This window comes from Bos indicus, chromosome 6 (assembly GCF_029378745.1).
Source record: "Bos indicus isolate NIAB-ARS_2022 breed Sahiwal x Tharparkar chromosome 6, NIAB-ARS_B.indTharparkar_mat_pri_1.0, whole genome shotgun sequence".
Classification (NCBI taxonomy): Eukaryota; Metazoa; Chordata; class Mammalia; order Artiodactyla; family Bovidae; genus Bos; species Bos indicus.
The window spans coordinates 37,576,477-37,597,873 of NC_091765.1; the positions used below are offsets into that span (position 1 = coordinate 37,576,477).

Below are 21,397 nucleotides of genomic sequence, written 5' to 3' on the forward strand. Positions count from 1 at the left end.
CCAGAATGGTATCACAGGCCATTAGCTGGGAAAGCATCTACACTAAAGACCAGAAAAAAGAAATAGGCTTGAGATGATTGGAATCAGCCAATGAATAATATTTGCCAAAGTAAGTTTTTATCTTGGTTTTTCATTTGTGTGTCTCCTTCTTAAATTCTCCCTCTTTCCCTCCAGCAAACCCATTCCTCTCTTTGTTTAGAAAGAGGTAGAACTGAGAAAAGTGGTAACATGAACAGTTGTGTCAGGAAGTAAAATTTGTTCTAGAAGAAATTATAAAAGTGCAACAGAGAAAAGAGCACAGAAGGACATGAAGCAGGATATCTTTATTAGAGCAGAGGAGGTCAGAGAAAAAAGGAAATACTGGCTTGAGCAGAGTGGGATGAAGGGAGGCTTTCAAGCTTTAGTCAGTGGATTAATTTCATAGTAGTGCCTTTGCCAGAGGCAGAACTCATCTTGTTGAGTCTTAAAGGAAGCACCACAGACAGGAGACTTTCTTATAGGTCATTTAATTACAGATTATCATATAAGACATATTGTTTTTCATGTCTACAGAGCAAACAACAAAGGGTTTTGTGATACAACCTATTTTTAAATGATACCTATTCAAATATTACCTATTCCATGAATCCTTAATGATTTTTTTTTCCTTAAAAAAGCATCATAACTTTGAATAAAATTTCATAAAGCATCATGAGGATTTCATACTACGACCATTAAGATAGCAATAGTTCTCCCCAGGAGGCCAGGTCTCTTGGCTTATTCAGTTCCTGACTCTGTCCTTCATCTGATCTGCTATCAAGTGGGCCCCCTTGGTACTGTTAAGTCACTGATGACTAAGTGTTCAAATCTTTATCCTGCTGGGATTTTCTAGTCACCATCACTCTCGCTGGAACTGCCACTGTCAGATGACTCACTACTGTCATGCTTTTTAGGGGGGCGAAACCTCCTATTGGAATGGGAGTTCCTGTAACCCCAGGTGCCTTTGCTTTGTGACCCACCCTTGTTCCATGCATAATTATTTTGTCGGTGGGGCACATAATGATTTTTCCTGCTGTGTGTTGTTATGGTTCCCTCATTATTGGGACCGTTATGGGAACCTATTTCATGTTTAATTTCATTATCAAGACCACGAGGAGGAATGAGCTGGCCCTGACCTTCACTCTTACTGGGAAATCTTTGTTTTTCCTTTGAGGGCTCTTGATATCTAGTAGAATGCTGTGTGCCTTTTCTGCTGCTGCCTTTGCCATTTTGGGGAATTTCATTATAGTTAGTACCTTCAGCTCCATCTCTACTGCCGTCTTTCCTTTGGTCTTTTGAGGGTACGTGCGGGTAGTGAAACTCTATTTCCCCTTGATGAGCATCTTGGCTGCCGCCATGCACTCTGTTTCCTTCTTGCCCAGGGAGTTTCTTAAAATCGGTGCCACCTATGATGTCATTGCTGCCCTCCACCAGGCTTACATCAGTATTTGCCTCTTGGGCTGTTTTACCCCTGGTTCCAGTAGTTTTTCTGCCATTCCTTTCTTTCTCTGGGATCTCATTATAACCTGGTCCTTTTGCATCAGGACTGGTGGTCTCAGTTTCACTTGGGATGGAAAGCTCTGTTTGAATATCTGTACCTTTTCGGTCAGGATCAATAGCATCTCCTTTACCAGAAATGTCCTTGAAAGGTGGACCATCTCCACTGAAAGGAGAGAGATCATTATCTCCTCTTCCTTGAAGATCAGGGTAACCACTGCCCTCAAAATCACTGGGGATTTTCTTTACTTTGGGGAGCTGTTTTAGATAGTCCATGTTGTGTTGGGTGAGGTGGGTAGATTTGCTTTTTACCGGAATATTCTGGGCTTGGGAATCTCTTTGGTGATTCTTAAGTTGTGAGGGGGCTTTAGCATAGTTGGCATCTGCTGGAATTTTGCCTAGGACATTCCTCGGTTTGTTCTCTTTGTTTTCTCCCCCCAAGAGTTCAGTCACAGTCCTGGGCTCCATTCCGTGGTACATGCTATTTCTGATGAGAGCTGCGCCATATCCTTCTTGGCTGTGTAGTTTGCGGATAGCACTGTCTCTGTCCTCAGCCCTGTGCTTCCCCTTCGATTCAGGATAGATGGACATCTTTAGGTCACTGTGGGCATTTTCTTTGCTACTGATAATGTAGTCTTCATTCGTTGACTGTTTATTTCCCGAAAGACTTTGAGATTTTGTGCTTTTGTTATTTTCATTGGTTCTAGGAAGGAACAAGTCTTCCTCTTTTTTCAGGACGATGTTTTCTTTAGGTGCTGGCTCTTGACTTCTCTTGCCAGAATGGGGAAGAGCAATACCTTTGTTTTTTTCTTCCTGCTAAAGTATAATTTTCAATATAAAGTGATTATTTTATGTTAAGCTTTTAAAATTTAATAATTCTTAGGCAATAATGTTTAAAATCCCACCAGATACTTAATAAAAAGAATCTTTTAACTCAAAAGAGATTTGTTGGTACAGATAATTTTGAAATGGCCAAAGCAGGTTTCACAGAAAAAGAAGAATGAACAAGGCTTTAAGAGTGGGTGAGATTCAAATACATGAAAAGAAAATGGTGAAACTGTCCTAAGATTAAGTAGCATATTCAAATGTTTGGAAACAGGAAACATTTGAAAGATAGTATGAATAAAACTATAAGGCTGGAGTAGAGAAAGCCAAAGGGAATGATAAAAAGGAGAATCCTAAGGGAAGAGAAGTAAATTTTGAAATATAGATTAGGGCCTGATTTTAAAGGAGGATCTGAATTTAAGGAAGACAGAGCATGGTCCTCACCTTGTGACCTTGAGACATTTCAAGTGAAATGGAGTTCATCTTTCAAACGTGATTATTCTCTCTCTCCCCCTCCCCGCACCCCTATTCTCTCTCTTTGTTTTGGCCCTGGTCTTCAAAGGTATAAATATTTTCCTCTCTTCTTTTTCCTTTTTTTTTTTTTTACAGAGGATATACAAATAGAAGTTGTAGGTAATACTGAGCTTCTGACATTCAAACAAAGGATCTTGCAACAACTGTTAGTGACCCTAGTTATTGTCTGAAAAGGTAATCATTATCTTTATTTTCTTCCTCTTTTGTCATGTAATAATCCAAATTAGATAGTCTAGATCAATAGTTTTCAAATTTAGCACTTATCAGAACTATTTGGAAGGCTTACTAGAACAAAGATTGTTGGACCCAATGGCCAGAGTTTGTGATTCTGTAGGCTTGGGGTGAGGCTCTAGAATCTGCATTTATGACAAGTTCCCAGCTGATGTTGGTGCTGCTGGCTTGTAACCACCCTTTGAGAACTACTCTTCTAGATCATAAGTTTAAGTAGTGAAGGCCCAGATAAGAAAAGCCCCTGAGAGAATAATGGGATGAAAAAGAGAGTGGAGACAAAGAGTGTTTATGCTTGTGCCTCAGTTTTTCCTTTTCGGGAAGAAGGTCTGTAAGGATGCAGCTTCATAGACAGCACCTTACCAACCTGAGGTACAGCCAAGGTGCAAGAAGCTTGAACAACGTGGTCAGGAAGGAAAGGGACTGAGATTGATTTTGCCCACTCACTCTTTCTCTGTGGCACAGGCTAGACATGGAAGCATCTGAGAGTTTTCAGGAGCTTACCAGAGGGAGTGAAGTGGCTCTAAAAGGAGCAATGTATTTAGATGGAGCATATATACTAGGAATAATGTGAGACAAATGCAGACAAAGAGGGACCTACCTTGTCCATGAGATCCAGGAGAGGCTGAATCCCCACTGTCCCCTCCATCACCCTAAGACTGTACTGTTTGGTCCTAAGCCATTGTAGCCAGTGACTTGGCAGGGCAAGCAGTATTGTCCCTTCCGTGTCTGAGGATGCCATGACTTCCCCTCCACTAGTGTATAAGCCACGTGTGTACATTTGGCGTATGGTATGTAGTGGATTACAGAAGGAAATGGCAACCCACTCCAGTATTCTTGCCTGGAAAATCCTATGGACTGAGGAGCCTGGAGGGCTACAGTCCATGAGGTCGCAAAGGATTGGACATGACCGAGTAACCTGGGCACATGTAGTGGATGATGTCAAGCCATACCTGACTCCCTCGTATGCACGCTTGCCATCTTAGGGGGAGATGGCAGAAGTGAGCATCTGAGCATTTTTATCCAAAAGAGACTGAAGTCTTAAAGATTAGATAAACTTAATTTAAATAGGTTGAATTTAAATTAATTTCTTCATACTCCCTCCCCATTTATTAACACACGGGTAAGAGCTCTTGAGCAACAGAACAATTATAGACAGAATAAATAGCATACTTCCCTCCACCTCAAGCTTGTAAGGTGAGCTAAAATTTACAACACTACTACATGAACCTTTGAACTGGTGGATAACATGAAATCAAAATAAGAGATATTTATTGAGGGACTGAGACATATAAGAAGTTGGGCTGGTGTTTTGTGTTCCAGGCAGTACCTGATGACTTATTAAATGGCAGAGGTAGTGGTCCTACAGGGTTTATGAAGTGTGGGGGTGATGTGGTGGGGCAGAGACCTCACATTCAGTCAGGGTTTGCACAGACATACAGAGTGTCAGAATTTCAGGCAGAAGAATTTGGTTTTATTTTATAGAGGATGGAGAAGCAGTGATGGTATATGAGCAAGAGAGTAACAAGGAGGAATCAAGCTAAGAAAGAACAGGTAGGAGTCTGCTGCAGTGTCTAAGAGTGAGATGTAATCACGTGGATTAGGAATATGCCAAAGAAAAAAGTTATGAAGAAAAACCTTCTACTGGTGCCCAAATAGAAGAAGGGGAAATGGCAATCCACTCCAGTACTCTTGCCTGGAAAATCCCATGGATGGAGGAGCCTGATAAGCTACAGTCCATGGGGTTGCAAAGAGTCAGACATGACTGAGCGGCTTCTCTTTCTTTCTTTTCTTTAATAACTAGAATGTTGACATGCAATAGTGAAAGCAAGAAAAAAGATAACTTTTATATTAGATATATTGCTGTTGAGAGACTATAGAATCTGAGCTCCAAATGCAACATTCAGTTAGAGACAGAGTTTGGTGTCCCAGCCTCCCAGCCCACGTCCTTCACACATATGACCTATGGTCAGCTGGTCCATCCTGGAACATTTTATCAGCTAATTGCTTGTTACTTTTCATGTCAGATAATTTCACTTAAGGATATTCTAATTTTTTTTCATTTTTTTTTTTAACCTGCAACCAGTAACTAGTATCCCTTTTTTCCTGATGGAACAGTCATTAAGGTTATTTCCTCTTTCATGTACAACCCTTCTGGGAAAGGAAAGGTTTCCTCCATATTCACTGAATGCTTTGTCTTCACCAGGTTGACATGTGCAGGTCGTTGTTATTAGGTCACTAGATACAGATCCATCCTCAAATAGGAGTACTGTTCTACTTGGAAGTCTGCCTGCTTTTATACATAAATCTTATTAACGTTGGAGGCAGAGGGTAATTGTCAAGATAAAAATGATTTATGGGGGTGTCTTCTATTCTCTGAGTCAGACAGTAAAGCGTCTGCCTGCAATGTGGGAGACCTGGGTTTGATCCCTGGGTCAGGAAGATCCCCTGGAGAAGGAAATGGCAACCCACTCCAGTACTCTTGCCTGGAAAATTCCATGGCTGGAGGGGCCTGGTGCCTGGTGCGACCATGGGGTCGCAAAGAGTCGGACACAACTGAGCGACTTCACTTCACTTCACTTCTTCTATTCTTACGAAGCTGGCTAATATGAAGTACACAAACATTTCAATGTGTAGTATTTTAAAGATATAATTTGAAATGACTTATTTTGGGGAGTTATTATTTACTAATCTTTTATAGTGGCAGGTACATTCTGAAAATAAGTGAGGTTTTCTGATGAGGGAAAATATAATACAAAAGCTTTATAATGAGTTATTTCAGAATAAAAAGTATTTTAAACATTTGACTTAAGACATTGCATCTGGGAAAGTTTTACCTGGACGTCTATACTTTCCTTTGCAACCAAGTTCATTAGCTCACTGCTAATAGAAACTTTTGAGTTAAACAGGTACTCTATAATAATCCCTTCTTAATTTTTCCCCCTTCCTATTCTGAAGGGGGAAGGTTTGTTTTATATTTGATGCTTTTATTGCTTTTGAAACAGTAACATGTATACTAATAACTGTGTAAATTTATTTAAAAATCAAACAATTCTTTTATAAAAAAAGTTAAACAACTTCTAAATTGTGGTATATGATGGTCAGTCATTTTGTGTTTGCTTACGCCAGTTGACTTCTGATTGCATTGTTGATTGTATGATGGTTGAACAGTGAACACATCCATTGGCCAATCTTCTTTCCTATATCCTGCTTTCCTATCTCCATGCCTTGGCTCACATTATTCCTTTCATGGAGAATAGTCTCTCCCACACAAATGTTTGCTCAAATCCTACTCATCCTCTAGCTCAATTATTTCAAATATATAGCTTTCCGTGAGCACCAGTTTAGGAACTGATCTTTTCTACTCCAAGCCCTAAAGCATGACTTTTGGGGGTACCACTCAGATAGCACTTTCTTTTTCAGGTTATAATCATTTTTGTAAGAACCTTTTATTCTTTTCTAACTCTGAAATCCTGGAAAGAGTTAAGTTTTCTCAATCATTTATCTCACATAATATCTTGCACAATAGGAAGCACTCAACATATATTTGTTACAACCAATAAGTTTAAAAGACACTGAGTCTTAGAGATGTTAAGTCTTAGAGATGCATTTAAAGAATATTGAGCAGAACAAAATAACATTCTGAAGGGAAACTGCTACTTTTATGGGGAATGAAGCCAGATTTGGGAAAAAAGTAAATAGTCATTTTGCTGATGGCATTTTAAACTGTTTCTAGCTCTTTGGCCAATGAATTTACAAAACGGGACTGAGTAAAAAGAAGTATTGTTTTATTCCAGTGACAGAGCGCTTATTCTTTCTCTTCTAAGCATCCTGACACAGATAGTGTCATCTGTAGAATTAATTTAAGGGACATTAAAATGTGTCACTTTTTCCTAAAAAAGGTCAAAATTATTTCCTTTTAATCCCTTCCCCCATAAGAGCATATGATACATTATGTCCAAAAACCTCCTTATAAAGGATCAAACTTCTCAGTGTGATGAAAAGCAGAGAGATTACACTGCTGACAAAGGTCTGTATAGTCAAGGCTGTATATGTGTCTTCCAGCGGTCATGTACTTTTGAGAGAGCCGGACTGTAAAGTAGGCAGAACGCCAAAGAATTGATGCCTTTGAATTGTGGAGAAACTTTACTTTACTCAGAAGCAATAACATGAAAGCAATAACAGAAGCAATAACATGAAAAACTCATGGGTGTCTGGGGCCCACCAGCTTCACATGTGCTATGGCAGGTCTTGAAGCAGGGCAGGGTTTAGGCCAGGGCACGAGGTGGCCTGTCTGTATCAGGAAGACTCTGGGACACAGAGGTCCATAGCAGAGATGCTCCAGGAGCCTGGGACCAGGGCAAAAGGACAAAAGCACCAGCGAGAGACAGAAACTCCAGACCAGACGAAAGTAAACTGTCTGCCTTACAGTTTCTCCTGGTGTTGATCCAGAGCTGGCTCAGGATAAGGATCACTGGGATTCGGCTTACCTTCATATCAGTTTGGTTTTTCCTTCCAGACGAGGTGGAAACATACTTAAACATATAATACCCATGTTTCTCATGGCGACCCTTGTACGTTATCTACAAAAACACAACATTGTATTAATGTGGGTTTATCTCTTATTTAGAAGTTTTCTGGCTCTCTTTTTAATAGTACAAGAAATTTTTAACTCCGGTGAAGTCTGCTTATGCATCTAACAGATGGTAGTACTTCTGATAACCACAGGAGGGCGTATGTCAGCCAGTTCCCGAAGAGAGCAGCTTGTTTCGTCCGTCTCTAAATCGGTTTTCCTTGATGATGAGTATCAAACAGCTCTCTCCCCCCAGAGTGTATCAATTTTACTATCAAATTTAAATTCAAATGGAGAATTGGTAATATTTTCAGGTAGGAGAAGGCAGAGGGATGAGGAGAAAGGCAGATTTTACAGAATTCATGCTGATGTCAAAATTGGCAAAACTCACAGCATAAACATTCAGGCTCTTAAGCTTGTAGTTTTTGCCTTTGTAATTTTAAGCTAAGATAGAGAACAGAAGATTGTTAGTTTTTAGAACAGAATTTTCTGAGACTGCCAGAAGAAACCCTGCTAAGCAGAAGTAAACTGCAATTTGGTGACATGAAATACTGAGAGTTCTTGTTTAACTTTCTGGTTGCATGTGAAAACTAACTCCATGTACACAGAATTCCTCATAAAGACTTGTTAACTCACTTCCCTTTGTTTTCTCCCTCATTTATTACTTTGTTATCATGTACATGCATGGGAAAATATTGTTTGCTAATAGCAACATCCTAGAATTTTATCCCTCTGAAGGAAGAAATCACATGAAGAGAAACAAGTTCCCATTCAGAAGGCTTTTTTCTTTTGTATCACACATTGTGTGAATTAAAGTGCCAAAATTATGTTGTGTAATTTTCCATTTCCATTCTAGGTACACAGGAATATTTTGGCAGTTAAAATTTCCCCGTATTGACTTTTCTCTTTATAGAGTTGGAAGAGGTGTATTTAAGAAGAATAATTCTGTTTACCCTCTGTTCTTCCACATAGTCTTGCTTCTTTTTCTCAGCCTGTGGTTGCAATGTCTGAAAGGAAACAAGAAATAAAACATCACCAATTATTTCTTCTTTCATTCATTTCTTCAAACAATAAATGTCTCCTTTATTTTTCTCTCACTCAGTGCTCAGTGCTCAGCCACTCAGTCGTGTCCAACTCTTCGTGACCCCATGGACTGTAGCCCACCAGGCTCCTCTGTCCATGGAATTTTCCAGGCCAGAATACTAGAGTGGGTTGCTATTTCCTCCTCCAGGGGATCTTCCCAACCCAGGGACCAAACCCAAGTCTCCTGCGTTGGCAGGAAGATTCTTCAGCGTGCCACCTGAGAAACCCTTTTCTCTCACTGGGTTATTCAATGTAGAAAATCATTCTGACCAGAAGAAGATGGGCACATACATCACATTTGTTTCTTCATTGAAGGAGGGTGCTGACCTTCCTTCCTAGAGGAAGGCAGTGCTGTCTCTACTACAGAACCTCGTGCAGTGTGGGAGAACAGCTGAGTTGGGAGGGGTGGCCCTCCAAGTGAAAAAGCTTAAATGTCATTTGTATCCACTGAAAAATTTTCCCTGGCACACTGGAAGTGTTTGGTATCAGTGAACTAAAATCAGAGTTGAGTGAGGTGTGGATTGTGTGTGCATTGATTGTATAAGTTCAGTCATTGCTCTTAGAATTAGGATATGATGCTTCTGATGGTCCATCAAGAGTGAAGCCATGGCCCTGCACCAAAGGGAAAGGAATACACTGGAGAGGGGACTTTAGTGTTGCCAGTCACCTGGGCAGTTTTTTCTTTCAGGGAAAGGGAAAATGACATTTTGAAAGATTGTATTGTATAGAATGTGAGTTATAGAATGACACTATGAACCATTAAGCTTTCTGTTACTTCCACTATCAAAAATCCAGAATTTTACCTAACAACAACAAAAAAAACCCAAGAAAATTACTTTTTTTTTTCAATTTTATAGTAATTTTTACCCCCTAAGGCATATTTTATAATTCTACCCTTTATTGCCCCCTCCTTTTGTTGGTTCTTATGCAATCATGTGCATATAAATTTAGAACATTGTATTATTCCTCAGAAATATCAAAAGAGCTTAAATAGTTCTGGAAATAGTGCTATAGGAAAGAAAAAATATTAAAAAATGATATAGGTACCTATTAAGCAAAAGAAAGAAATGATAGTTTGGGGTATTCAGTATCTTCTTACAGAACACACATGCAACGTGTTAAAAACTTACATGATAGTATAGAGCACCTAAATATAGTTCACAATAATAAATCATGAACTTGTAACAAAGTAACCTATAACAAAGTCTTTATGGTCTAATTACATATTGATGATTATTAATTGAATTGCATGGCCCAACAATCATATTTTACTTTTTCCACTTAAAATTTTGTTTTTGAAGGAAACAAGAATGTTACCCCTAAATATGCCTTTTAAAAATGTGGACCACTGAAAAAGTCTTCTTTGAAATTGTTACAATATTGTTTCTGTTTTATGTTTTAGTTTTTGGCCACAAAGCTTGTGGGCTCTTAACTCCCTGACTAGTGATCGGACCTGTACCCCCTGCATTGGGAAGCAAAGTCTTAACCACTGGACTGCCAGGGAAGTCCCCTAAATATGTGTTTTTGACATAATTATTTTGAGCTGAAGGCAATTAAGAAATAGAACATGTAGAAAAAATTTCCCTTTTTCTGCCTAAAGGTAGGGAATAAATTCTTCTTTTACTAGAGACAATCTCTTATCAGTCTAGAGATGGCACAGAGGAATATGCAAACAAATCTTGTTAAACTAATCTTAGTCCTAATTACGGAAGATAAGAATTATCTAATCCTATCCTGTTTGTCCTGTCAGTTCTTCACAATATCTTATTACTTTGTCTAAATGGTATTAAAAACCTCCTGCCCTCGTCATGTCTTTCAATCCTCATTCTTTTGTAAAGGCTTCCATGTACAGGTCAAATTATTAAAAAAAATTTGTGTTCTCTTCTCCTGTTAATCTGTCTTTGTTGGTTTCATTTTCAGATCCAGCCCAAAGAAGATCCAGAGACCCAAAGAAGATTGAGGAAAACCTTTTCCTCTCCTAGAGTTTGAATTTGGATTATATTTCCAGAACACAAGTAAGTGGCTCAGTATACACTGATTTCTGATACGCCTAATCTGTAATTAAATAATTTAGATAATTACCCAAATAGAATCCATATCTGAAAGAAAACGTCACATATAGCTATTTGTAATTCCAAATTTGTCTTTGTATCCTTGCCAAACCTCTTTCACTTGAAATCTGCACCCCTCCTCCTCCCGCACCCCCTCCCCACCCACTTGGCAGTTCTGCCCTTGAATGTGGCTCTGAAATGGAGATGGCCTTGTTTCCTTCAGAGGAAGAAGACTGGCATCCTCTCTTGACCAGTGGTCAGTGGATTGGTGTTGACTTAGCACATTTACTGGAAAATGGTCAGAGATACCACTCCAGCTGTTCTTTGGAATGTGTTGCTCAAAATAGACCCATCCTCGGCGGGTGGGATTGAGCTGGGTCAGCAGGACCCACTCCATCCTTCTCATGCCTAAGCACGTACCCCTGTGGCCCTGACTGAGCAAAGTCAGTTGTGTGTATTGGGCCTGGCAGATGTCTATTTTAAGCCATATGCACTCCCACAGGTCTGTTGGAGCATGCGTGCTGAGAGGGGATCTGTTTTCTCAACTCCTACTCTCCTCTGTGGCTGGCATGGCTCATGCTTGTCAGTGGTCACTTACCCACTCTCTCAGGACCTGTATGTAAGTTTTTCTCTGACAACAGAATGACCACTTGCTTCCACGCTTCTCCAACTGAAAAGGTTACCCTGAGAAGTTAGGATGTTTTTCAGACATTATCTTGTGAGTACTGTGTCTCCTTGGCAGAAAATATCTGTAACACTCAGCATTTTCATAAGACGATTTAGTCACATCCTGTTCATCTGCGTGAACCAAGGAGAAGAAAAGACACAGAAGGAAACTGGAGCTTGATTTGGGTTAAGCTATGGGGAACTTCTTTCCATCTTTAGCCTCGCTGATGAAGAGAAAATCACTACCAGGATCTCACAGTGTTAGAATGTTGCAAGAATTACAGAAAAGCTCTGGTTCCTTTGTGTAGTATTGCAGTTATACAGTCTAGTTGCTTAGCCTTAGAGCATCCAAGTCAAACCCTTTCAGATTTTGGTAAAATACTGAGAAGTTCTTTTGACATGTTACAATTTGAGTATATTTGCTCATTGGCATTAGCTGATTGAAACACTGTGGCTGGCTATTGGTTTTCTTGAAAATATTCTTTCTGGTGCTTCTCCAAAGGCAACATGTGGACATCTTATAATTCTTCTTACATGTTCATTCAGGGCCTCCTTGGTGACAGACATTTGTGCCAAATGTTGAATACTTCCTTTGTGTTTGGTATTTTATTGTAACTGAACTAGCTAAGTGCTACTAGTTTACAAAGATGTTGCTTAAAGGAAAAATAGATAAAGAGAGCAAGAGATTATATGATGTGCAACTGAATTTGTAAATGCTTACTGGTGCTGCCAGGGTCAGGCTGAAAAGGAGCAGTTCCAAACAGAAGATTCGCATCTTTGAGGATCTCTGTAAAAAGACAAAAATATTTTACCCTAAAGTATTGCTGGTTATGGACGGTAGCCATAAGAATAAATAAAATACCAAAGTCTATACAAACAATCATCCCCTTAGCAGTCCATTAGTCGATTTTCTTTTGTTTAAAAAAAAAAAAACTGTATATAATTTAAATCTAAGTGTAGAAACTTTAAGAGCTTTCTTATGTTTAATCATTCCAATGTGAATGTGAAAATTGTCCAACATTATTAAAACAATATAGAAATGAATTTATAGATATTTATTTACTCTATTGTCAGCCCAAACTTTTCCCTTTTGTCTTTAGAGAGAGAGAATTTAATTGAATTATTTATATAATTCAGAATAATATTAAGCAAAGAGTTAGTAAACTTGAAGATAGATCAATAGAAATGTAATTTGAACAAGAGAGGGAAAAAAGATTTTTAAATGACCATTTTCTTTTAGCCCTTTGTAAGTGTATTCAGCTTACTCAGGGACCTGTGTGATGATAGCAATGATCAACCCAGAATTCTATATCTTAGAGAGGAAGTATAGCAAAATTAAGAACTGGGGTTTTAAAGTGAGATTTGTGTTTGTGTTCTTGGCGCTGTTATTTAATAGCCAAGGGACCCTGAGCAAGTCATTTACCTCATTTGTAAGATGTGAGTAGTATTTGTAGTTACATCTGATGAAAAAACTCGTAGATAGCTCTTTACACAAAGCCTGGCACATAGTAAGTACTCAATAAAGGTTAGCTATTGTCATTATTGGAGAAGGAAATGGCAACCCAGTATTCTCCAGTATTCTTGCCTGGAGAATCCCAGGGACAGGGGAGCCTGGTGGGCTGCAGTCTATGGGGTCGCACAGAGTCGGACACGACTGAAGCAACTTAGCATTGTCGTTAAAATAAACAAACAGTTAAAAAATAACATTAAGTTAGTATAGCAACTCATAACAGACTAAATGAATCTGCCAGGATAGCAAGCTCCACTGTGAGGAATGAAATCTTGTTTGCTATCAGCCTGGTGCCCAAATATATATCCTCATACTCATTAGCAAAGTATATGAAGTGGGAGCCACCTGTGACCTGGAGACCAAGACAATTTATATAATACCTATTTTAATAGCTAACATTTACTGAAAACTAAAACGAGCCAAACACTGTTCTAAAAATTTGACATGTATTCAATTATTTAAGCTAACAATAACCCTGTGGAGTGAGGTAGCATTACCAGTCCTGTTTTATAGATTAGAAAATAGACACAAGTTCAAATGATTTGTCTCAGAATTCCTAGGTGTTCAGGGGCAGAACCAGGATTAGCAGCCAGGCAATGTAGCTCTAGAGCCAGAGTCTATACCACCTTGAATAAGTTTCTATTCTTTTATCTTATTGCAGAACAATCTACACGGAGTTGATATGAACGCTAATCATAGTATTATATTGGGCTCAACAAAATGATGTTTAAAAGACTAACATTTTATTATGGATAAAGGTACATGTTTATACTTTGGTAAGTGTGTTAAGAGAATCCATTGAGTTTGTTTAAGTCTAGAAAGCCAATGGATTGAAAAGGAAAATTGACATAACTTTGGATGACCCATCTGTTGGTTTTTATACTAAATATTTTACTAACCACCACACAGACATATTACAATCAATATGAACATTTAAAATTTACACCATTCTTTGGTGGTACTTAAGAGAAAAATACTTCTAATAGGAAAAATAAGCTGAATACTGTTGTAATTTTCAATCATTTCAAAGTAAAAGCTTTGGTGAAATAAAACTATTAAATATATTCTAAAATCCTGGGCTATTATCCTCTAAATTAATGCAATTTTAAGAACCTTAATCCTAGTCATGATTTAGCTTCTAAGCATTCTAGCGATCAGGACAGTATAAGCCATGTATCTAATGACTTACGCTGATCAGTAGAAATATCAGCACAGATGAGGTTTGACAGCATAACTCTGATCATATTATCCTTATTCTGTCTTATAAGCAAAAGTATAGAGTAAAATTGAAGTCTTCAAGTCATTGTGGACATTGATAATATTGGTAGTCAAACCAGAGAGAAAACTGCTACCAAGCCCCAAATTTTAGTTGTTCATTTCTAGAGCTTAGTAACACACTTTCTTTTTATAAAACAAAGCACTAAATATTACATAGTTATGCCCACTGGAGAATACTTTCAATACGCATTTCTCTTCAAAAGCAATATTCCTACCCAAATGGCACGCATCTTAAAAATGTAAACTATGTTATAAGGCTATTTGCTATCAAGAGAATCGTTACCTGGGGATCTTTGACCTTCAGAATACCTGGTTTCTTCTGCAGGATTAGCAGTCTTTGGGTATTTTGCTGAAATTTAAAGTTTGTTAGAGTACCCAGTGGCCAATCAGCACTGGCTCACTTAGCACTAGAAAACAATTTGCTACCAGTGCCCACAGATAACCATAGGGGGCAGAGTAATTTTAATCTAAAAATGTTTTTGTGGTAAAAAGCTGCTATCAAATGTTCCAGAAAATGGGATAAACAGAAAATATAAATACCTCAGCTTGGTATATTATGTTGTCAAATAATTAAAAGTGATTTCAGAACTATTAGTTCTGGCTGAGTAACTCGCAAGTTTATAAATAGAAAACATTGTAGCTATTCTTTTATGTAGAAAGTTTGTAATTTCAATTGTGCCTGAATTAAATTCAGCAATATTTAAGAAAAATGCATTTGAGTGTCTATTATGTGACAGGCATTAGGGAAATAGCAGTAGCAGTGAGCTGAAACAGGAAAAAGAATCCCGGTCTTCACGGAGTTTATAAGCCGGTGGGGAGACAAGCAATAAACAACATAAATAAGTAAAATACATTATGTTGGGTAGTGACACAGGCTCAGTCTAAGAAGAAAAAGTGTTGCTAGGAGATGACAAAAACAAGCACTGTGAGTGGGAACATTAGGTGAAATTTTAGATTAAGAGGCCCAGGAAGGCCTTGTTGAGAAGGTGACTTTCCAGTAAAGACCTGTAGACATATGACTTTGTAGTGGAAGAACATTCTAGGCAAAAGAAAGAGAAGAGGAGACTTCTCGGGGACAAGAGCCTGCTGGCTTATTTCAAGACAGGAAAGAGGTCACTTTGGCTGGATGGACTGCAAAGGGGAATAGCAGGAAATGAGGCCAGAGGGGTATTAGATGGCAGGTGATGTCGTGCCCCTGGGTCATCAGGAAACTCCTGACTTCACTTGAGTGAGAAGGAAGCCCTTAGAGGTCTTGGGCAAAGGAGGAATTGAAGGAGGGACTGAGTAGGAAAAGGCAGAGTCTGGCAAGCAAGCTCTTGCAGTAATCCGGTCATGAGACATTTGACACTTGAACCAGAAGAGATGGTGAGAAGTGGTCACATTCTAGATTTATTTTGAAAGTAAAGCCGATAGGAATGACTGGTATACTGGATGTGGCTATGAGAGAAAATCAAGAATCAAGGATGGCACCACGGTTTTCCCTTTGAGCGACTGGAAGAATAAAGTTACACTATGGTATTGTTATGGGGGAAGGAAACATTGAGAGTTTGGGTTTGTATGTGAATGTTATAAAATGGTCAACTTAGGACACTGACTTTTTCAATGAAACAAGTAGCACATGCTACTGGAATAAGCATTTTTAGGGCAGTTTTTTGGTCCAGTCTGCCTGCCAAAATCATGATTGCAAGAGTTCAGGAGGTTCCATTTAGTTTAAAATATTATACTACCTGGAAGGATAATTTATGTTAGAATTTTATGTGAAACATCAATAAAAGGTAGTGTAAGAATTTTTAACTCATGCCAAACAATGAAAACTACCTATGAAGTGGACTGAAGTGAAAGTTACTCAGTCGTATCCGACTCTTTGTGACCCCATGGACTATACAGCCCATGGAATTCTCGAGGCCAGAATACTGGGGTGGGTAGTCTTTCCCTTCTGCAGGGGATGTTCTCAACCCAGGGATCGAACCCAGGTCTCCTGCATTGCAGGTGAATTCTTTACCAGCTGAGCCACAAGGAAAGCCCAAGAACTACCTATAGCTTAACACAATTTCAGTTCAGTTCAGTTCAGTTCAGTCGCTCAATCCTGTCCGGCTTTTTGTGACCCCATGAATCACAGCACGCCAGGCCTCCCTGTCCATCACCAACTCCCGGAGTTCACTCAGACTCACGTCCATCAAGTCAGTGATGCCATCCAGCCATCTATCTCATCCTCTGTCATCCCCTTCTCCTCCTGCCCCCAATCCCTCCCAGCATCAGAGTCTTTTCCAATGAGTCAACTCTTCACATGAGGTGGCCAAAGTACTGGAGTTGCAGCTTTAGCATCATTCCTTCCAAAGAAATCCCAGGGCTGATCTCCTTAAGAATGGACTGGTTGGATCTCCTTGCAGTCCAAGGGACTCTCAAGCGTCTTCTCCAACACCACAGTTCAAAACCATCAATTCTTCGGCGCTCAGCTTTCTTCACAGTCCAACTCTCACATCCATACATGACCACTGGAAAAACCATAGCCTTGACTAGATGGACCTTTGTTGGCTAAGTAATGTCTCTGCTTTTGAATATGCTATCTAGGTTGGTCATAACTTTTCTTCCAAGGAATAAGCATCTTTTAATTTCATGGCTGCAGTCACCATCTGCAGTGATTTTGGAGCCCCCCAAAAATAAAGTCTGACACTGTTTCCACTGTTTCCCCATCTATTTGCCATGAAGTGATGGGACCAGATGCCATGATCTTCATTTTCTGAATGTTGAGTTTTAAGCCAACTTTTTCTCTCTCCTCTTTCACCTTCATCAAGAGGCTTTTTAGTTCCTCTTCACTTTCTGCCATAAGGGTGGTGTCATCTGTATATCTGAGGTTATTGATATTTTTCCCGGCAATCTTGATTCCAGCTTGTGCTTCTTCCAGCCCAGCATTTCTCATGATGTACTCTGCATATAGCATACTATAAATGGTATGTAATGAGATTTCAATGTAAGCTCCCAATTTCTTCTAACTTTCAAAACACAAAAAGTAAAAGAAAACAAGCACAACAGCCCTTGGGTGGCTTTAGCTGAGAGAGTGATTCATTTTCTAGTTCAGGCTGAATCCCTATTTTTGCTTTCCCAAATTCTGCAGATCCTCTTTTGAGTGTCTGAAGCTGGTTCTTACAACACTTGCCAGGATTAGAGTTTTAGCTCTTGGGCTGGGCTGCCTGTTGATTCACAACCATTTAACAAAGAAGTTTAGAGTATTTGAACATTGTCATTGACAGTGGAGGTATTTAACTGGTAGCTTTGGAGTCAAACAGACCTGAGTTCAGATACTGACTCTTACCTCTTGTTTGCTGTGGTCAGTTTCTTAAGCAACTAAACTGAATTTCTGTAAGCCTCAATTTCTCCATCTGAGAATGGACAGCTTGATAATAAGCTAAACTTTCATTGAGTGACTACTAAGATCCAAGTATTATTCTTAGTGTGGTCTTTAACTCACTTAATGTTTACAAAAACTCTATATTGTAGATACTGTTACTGTCATTCTGATTTCAGTGATAAGACATAAGCAATTATGTGAAGTGACTTGCTTAAGGTCATATATCCAGCTAATATAAACAGCCAGAATTTACAATTTGGCAATCTGACTCCAAAGTGAGGTTTGAAAACCACTAAACTGTACTATCTCATAAAGTCAGCATACACATTAAATTGACAAATGTTCATAATTCTAAACTAAATGATAAGTACATGATAGCTACTCATCCCTCCCATTCTCCCATCATTATATAGTAATCCTGTATTCAGATGACATCCTTCTGTATCTCTTTTCTGTCCTCTGTTTTACTACCATGTTTCCTTTTATGACTCATTTGATAAGGGAAAAAAATAATCAATGAAATAGTGAAAGAAATAATAGAGTTGAAGTATAAGAGCATATGGTGGGCTATTTCCCTAGACATCACAAATATTAATGACCACAATTTCATCAAAATGTAAAGGATTTGACTGATACAGAAAAAGGCTAACAAGGAAATGGAAGTAAAGGAAGGGAGAGGCCAGCCAATAGTGTTCAGTCAACTGTAAGACTGAACAGAAGCATACAGCTACATAACACATTCACAAATTTCTATAACAATTAGAAAGTCTGAAATGTTTTAAGGTTTTGTCCTCTTATTATAGAAGAGGACTAGAAAAGAAATTTCCTGAACTAGAAAAGAAATCATTCTCTCTCCTTTGCCTTTCCGTTTCAAAAAAATTTAGTATAAGAGATTTCCCCTTCATTTAAGTGTTGAGAAAGTGTTCAATTCTATCTAGATGAATCTGTGTTCTATGAGAGAAAATTCATAGACTATTAAGAGAAAAGTTAACTTAGCTACCGGCCCTACCAAGGAGTAAACTGGGAGTAGCTAAATATATATGCACTCCCAAAGCTAAAGTGAATTCAAAGCTCAAAAAATAAAAATGCAACTTGAGCTTTAAATTTGGAACCTACAATTGACTAAAGCAAAAAAAGAGAGAGAGAAAAAAAAATGAGCCTATTTTGGCTGAAAGTTTGCAGAGAAGAAACCATGGGGTAAAAACAGAGCATTTACTGAAGTTCTGTGAAATAGAGATGTTACATCTACTGTCTTAAAACTTGCCCCCTGATTGAGCTTGAGCTTCAAAAACTCAACATAAATTTCCTAAATGTTTATCTGTAATAAACAATTTTGCCGTAACATTTCTTAGGAACCAAAGATAAAGACCAGGGTTCAGTAAAAAATGTTATCTAGCCTCACACTATTTATATTTAATCAGAAAACAAAATAAAATAAAATTAGGAAAGAATAGAAAAGAACAGGAAATAGACATGAATGCTCTTCTGGTTCTTGGTCCATGGCTCAAAATGATGCACCTCGCTTGGCTTTCCTGGGCCAGCCTGACACAATGGAGTTGATCTTCAAAGAGATTTTTAGACAAAAATAGTCCACAAAACATGATTCATCTTGTGCTGATTTTTAAAATTTCTTATTCTTCACTTGATTGAGAACAATCATATAAAATATGAGCTGACTAATAACCTACAGTCTGTTCAGTTACTGGACCCTCATCTAGGAGTAAAGCTATGTGTTTTTGTTTTGTCTTGTGGTTTTTCCATCTATTTCTGGAACCTCCCACCTGTCTTCTCTGTATTTGTGCTCTAGGTCCAATTATTTTGATATACATTTTTAAAAACTTAAGATCATAGGAACTCTTTTTATCTTGTGAGATTTTGGTTCCCAACACATTGTTAACGCATTAGATAATAAAGTTTTGTGTCTCATTGCAGGGCTTTAGAGGTATGTATATACTATACATATTTCTGACTAAAATAATGCTCTATTTTCTAATTTATATACACAATAAATATAAAGAGTTTTCCCTCCTGAATCAGTGGTGGGGGCAGGGGTGCTTCACAGTGTTGTGAATGAAAAAGGGGGACCCTTGTTGAGCATCTCCTCTTTACCATATGGACCCTTAAAGACTTGTCAAGGCTGAAGACTTGTCAAGGCTTTAAGCATTTCATAGAAGAATTATTCCCTATTGGTTTCCAGAAGTGAGTCTGAAATGGGTCTGTTGAAGCTTGCTGTGTTTTTAACAGAGGGAAACACTTGTTTTAAATATGTTCACTCATGAGGATCAATATTCATCCTGAGTTTCAGAAAGGTCACTTTTTAAAACGTCACTTACAACTTTCTCATCTACCCCAAAATTATGTTTATTTTTGGTTTTATACTGTTTTTCTCTTGGTGTTTGGGAATTTCAACAGATGTACATACAAATTTTAGCCAGATATGGAACCACAAAGACTCATGGAACCACAAAGAGTCACAGACAGTGTGAAGCTAACCGTGTTCGTTGCTCTAGGCTATTTGTTTACAATTCAGCTATTACTAGCAAAGAAAGATATGTCAATATAATTTACTTTTATTTTTATATTAGAAAGATGTCTTATTACACCTTAAAGTGTAACTCAGAGGGTGTGGTTCAAATGTAATTATAATGACACCAGACTTTTCCTTCAGGACATGGTGACATTACTGGAAGTAGCTGTAAAATTTTGTTGTGTGACCTCAAGGGGGAAATATCTTTCATTCCCAAATAGTCCTTACCATTTTGTTTAACAGGACCAAGCATCCTCTTAAGAGAGAGAACATGATGACATACACCAGCTAGTTTTTCATTGTATTGGACACATGCTGTTTTCTTACCTGATTTGGGCATATCTAGTCTTTTCAGTTTTTAAACTTCATGTTAATCTGTATTGTGTTATCATTTTACTTTAGCTGTTTTCTTATGACTATCTTAATTTTCACGAACCCAGGTTGTCTCTGTGCTTGTTTGTTCTTGTTTCAGTTATCTATTGCCATGTAACAAACTACCTCCAAATTTAGTGGTTTAAAACACCCACTGATTATTTTCTCTCAAGTGACTATAGGGTGACTTGGCTCAGCTGTGTGGTCCTTACTAGATCTCTTATTTGGGACATTCAGACAGAGTGGGTGCAGGAGTTCTCTGAAGACTTTATTAGGCTACACCATCTAAGATGGTGCTTTGGTGCTTCTCCATATGACTTTCTCCAGTAGAACCAATTGAACTTCTTATATGGTGGATCAGGACTTAAAATAACTCCATGGGTTAAAAGCTCTTTAACTGGGGCTTCCCTGGTACTCAGTGGTAAAGAATCCACTTAACAGTGCAGGAGACATGGGTTTGATTCCTTATCTAGGAAGATCCTGCATGCTTCTTGCTAGCATGGGTCAGCAAACTTCTCTGTAAAGGATCAGATAGTAAATATTTTTGTTTTTGTGGGCCACGTGGAGCTCGTGTGCCACAACTATTGTGCCTGTGCTCTAGAGCCTGGGAATTACAAGTACTGAGCCCACATTCTGCAACCATAGAATTATACGGCATAAGTAATGGTTTATGTTATGCTGTTGATTTTCTATAACTGTCCTACAGCTAGAATCAAGATTAAGCTTTCCCTCAGCTTACTAAGAGGTGAGCTGCTGCTGCTAAGTCGCTTCAGTCGTGTCCGACTCTGTGCGACCCCATAGACGAAAGCCCATCAGGCTCCCCCGTCCCTGGGATTCTCCAGGCAAGAACACTGGAGTGGGTTGCCATTTCCTTCTCCAATGCATG

The 21,397-nt window shown here is 38.6% G+C and overlaps 1 protein-coding gene and 1 long non-coding RNA gene across 6 annotated transcripts in view; one reads left to right on the plus strand and one right to left on the minus strand.

The window, feature by feature from the left end:
* LOC109560130 (uncharacterized) overlaps positions 1–21,397 on the plus strand; it is a 231,705-nt gene that overhangs the window by 142,733 nt on the left and 67,575 nt on the right. For all 3 annotated transcript variants that reach the window (XR_011567112.1, XR_011567111.1, XR_011567113.1), the window contains one exon: positions 10,679–10,773. This is a non-coding gene — a long non-coding RNA (uncharacterized lncRNA). The remainder of the gene's footprint in view (positions 1–10,678; positions 10,774–21,397) is intronic.
* MEPE (matrix extracellular phosphoglycoprotein) lies at positions 868–12,250 on the minus strand. 3 transcript variants are annotated; one of them, XM_019962121.2, is made up of 4 exons: positions 12,197–12,250; positions 8,629–8,682; positions 7,593–7,685; positions 868–2,328 (listed from the first exon to the last, which is right to left on the minus strand). In XM_019962121.2, exons 1-4 carry the CDS (start codon positions 12,248–12,250, stop codon positions 868–870), a joined length of 1,662 nt encoding a protein of 553 aa, XP_019817680.1. The 3 variants fall into 3 exon arrangements, with proteins under 3 accessions (XP_019817680.1, XP_019817679.1, XP_019817681.1); XM_019962120.2 differs by having other exon boundaries at positions 868–2,331; XM_019962122.2 differs by lacking the exon at positions 7,593–7,685 and having other exon boundaries at positions 868–2,331.

Excerpts from the sequence above, each read along its gene's own strand:
- MEPE (XM_019962120.2), bottom strand. The coding sequence starts at position 12,250 with ATGCGAATCTTCTGTTTGGAACTGCTCCTTTTCAGCCTGACCCTGGCA. Across the intron at positions 8,683-12,196 it reads GCCTGACCCTGGCAGCACCA|ACATTGCAACCACAGGCTGA; the intron begins GTAAGCATTTAC and ends GTTTCCTTTCAG. Across the intron at positions 7,686-8,628 it reads ACTATGTGGAAGAACAGAGG|ATAACGTACAAGGGTCGCCA; the intron begins GTAAACAGAATT and ends GTGTTTTTGTAG.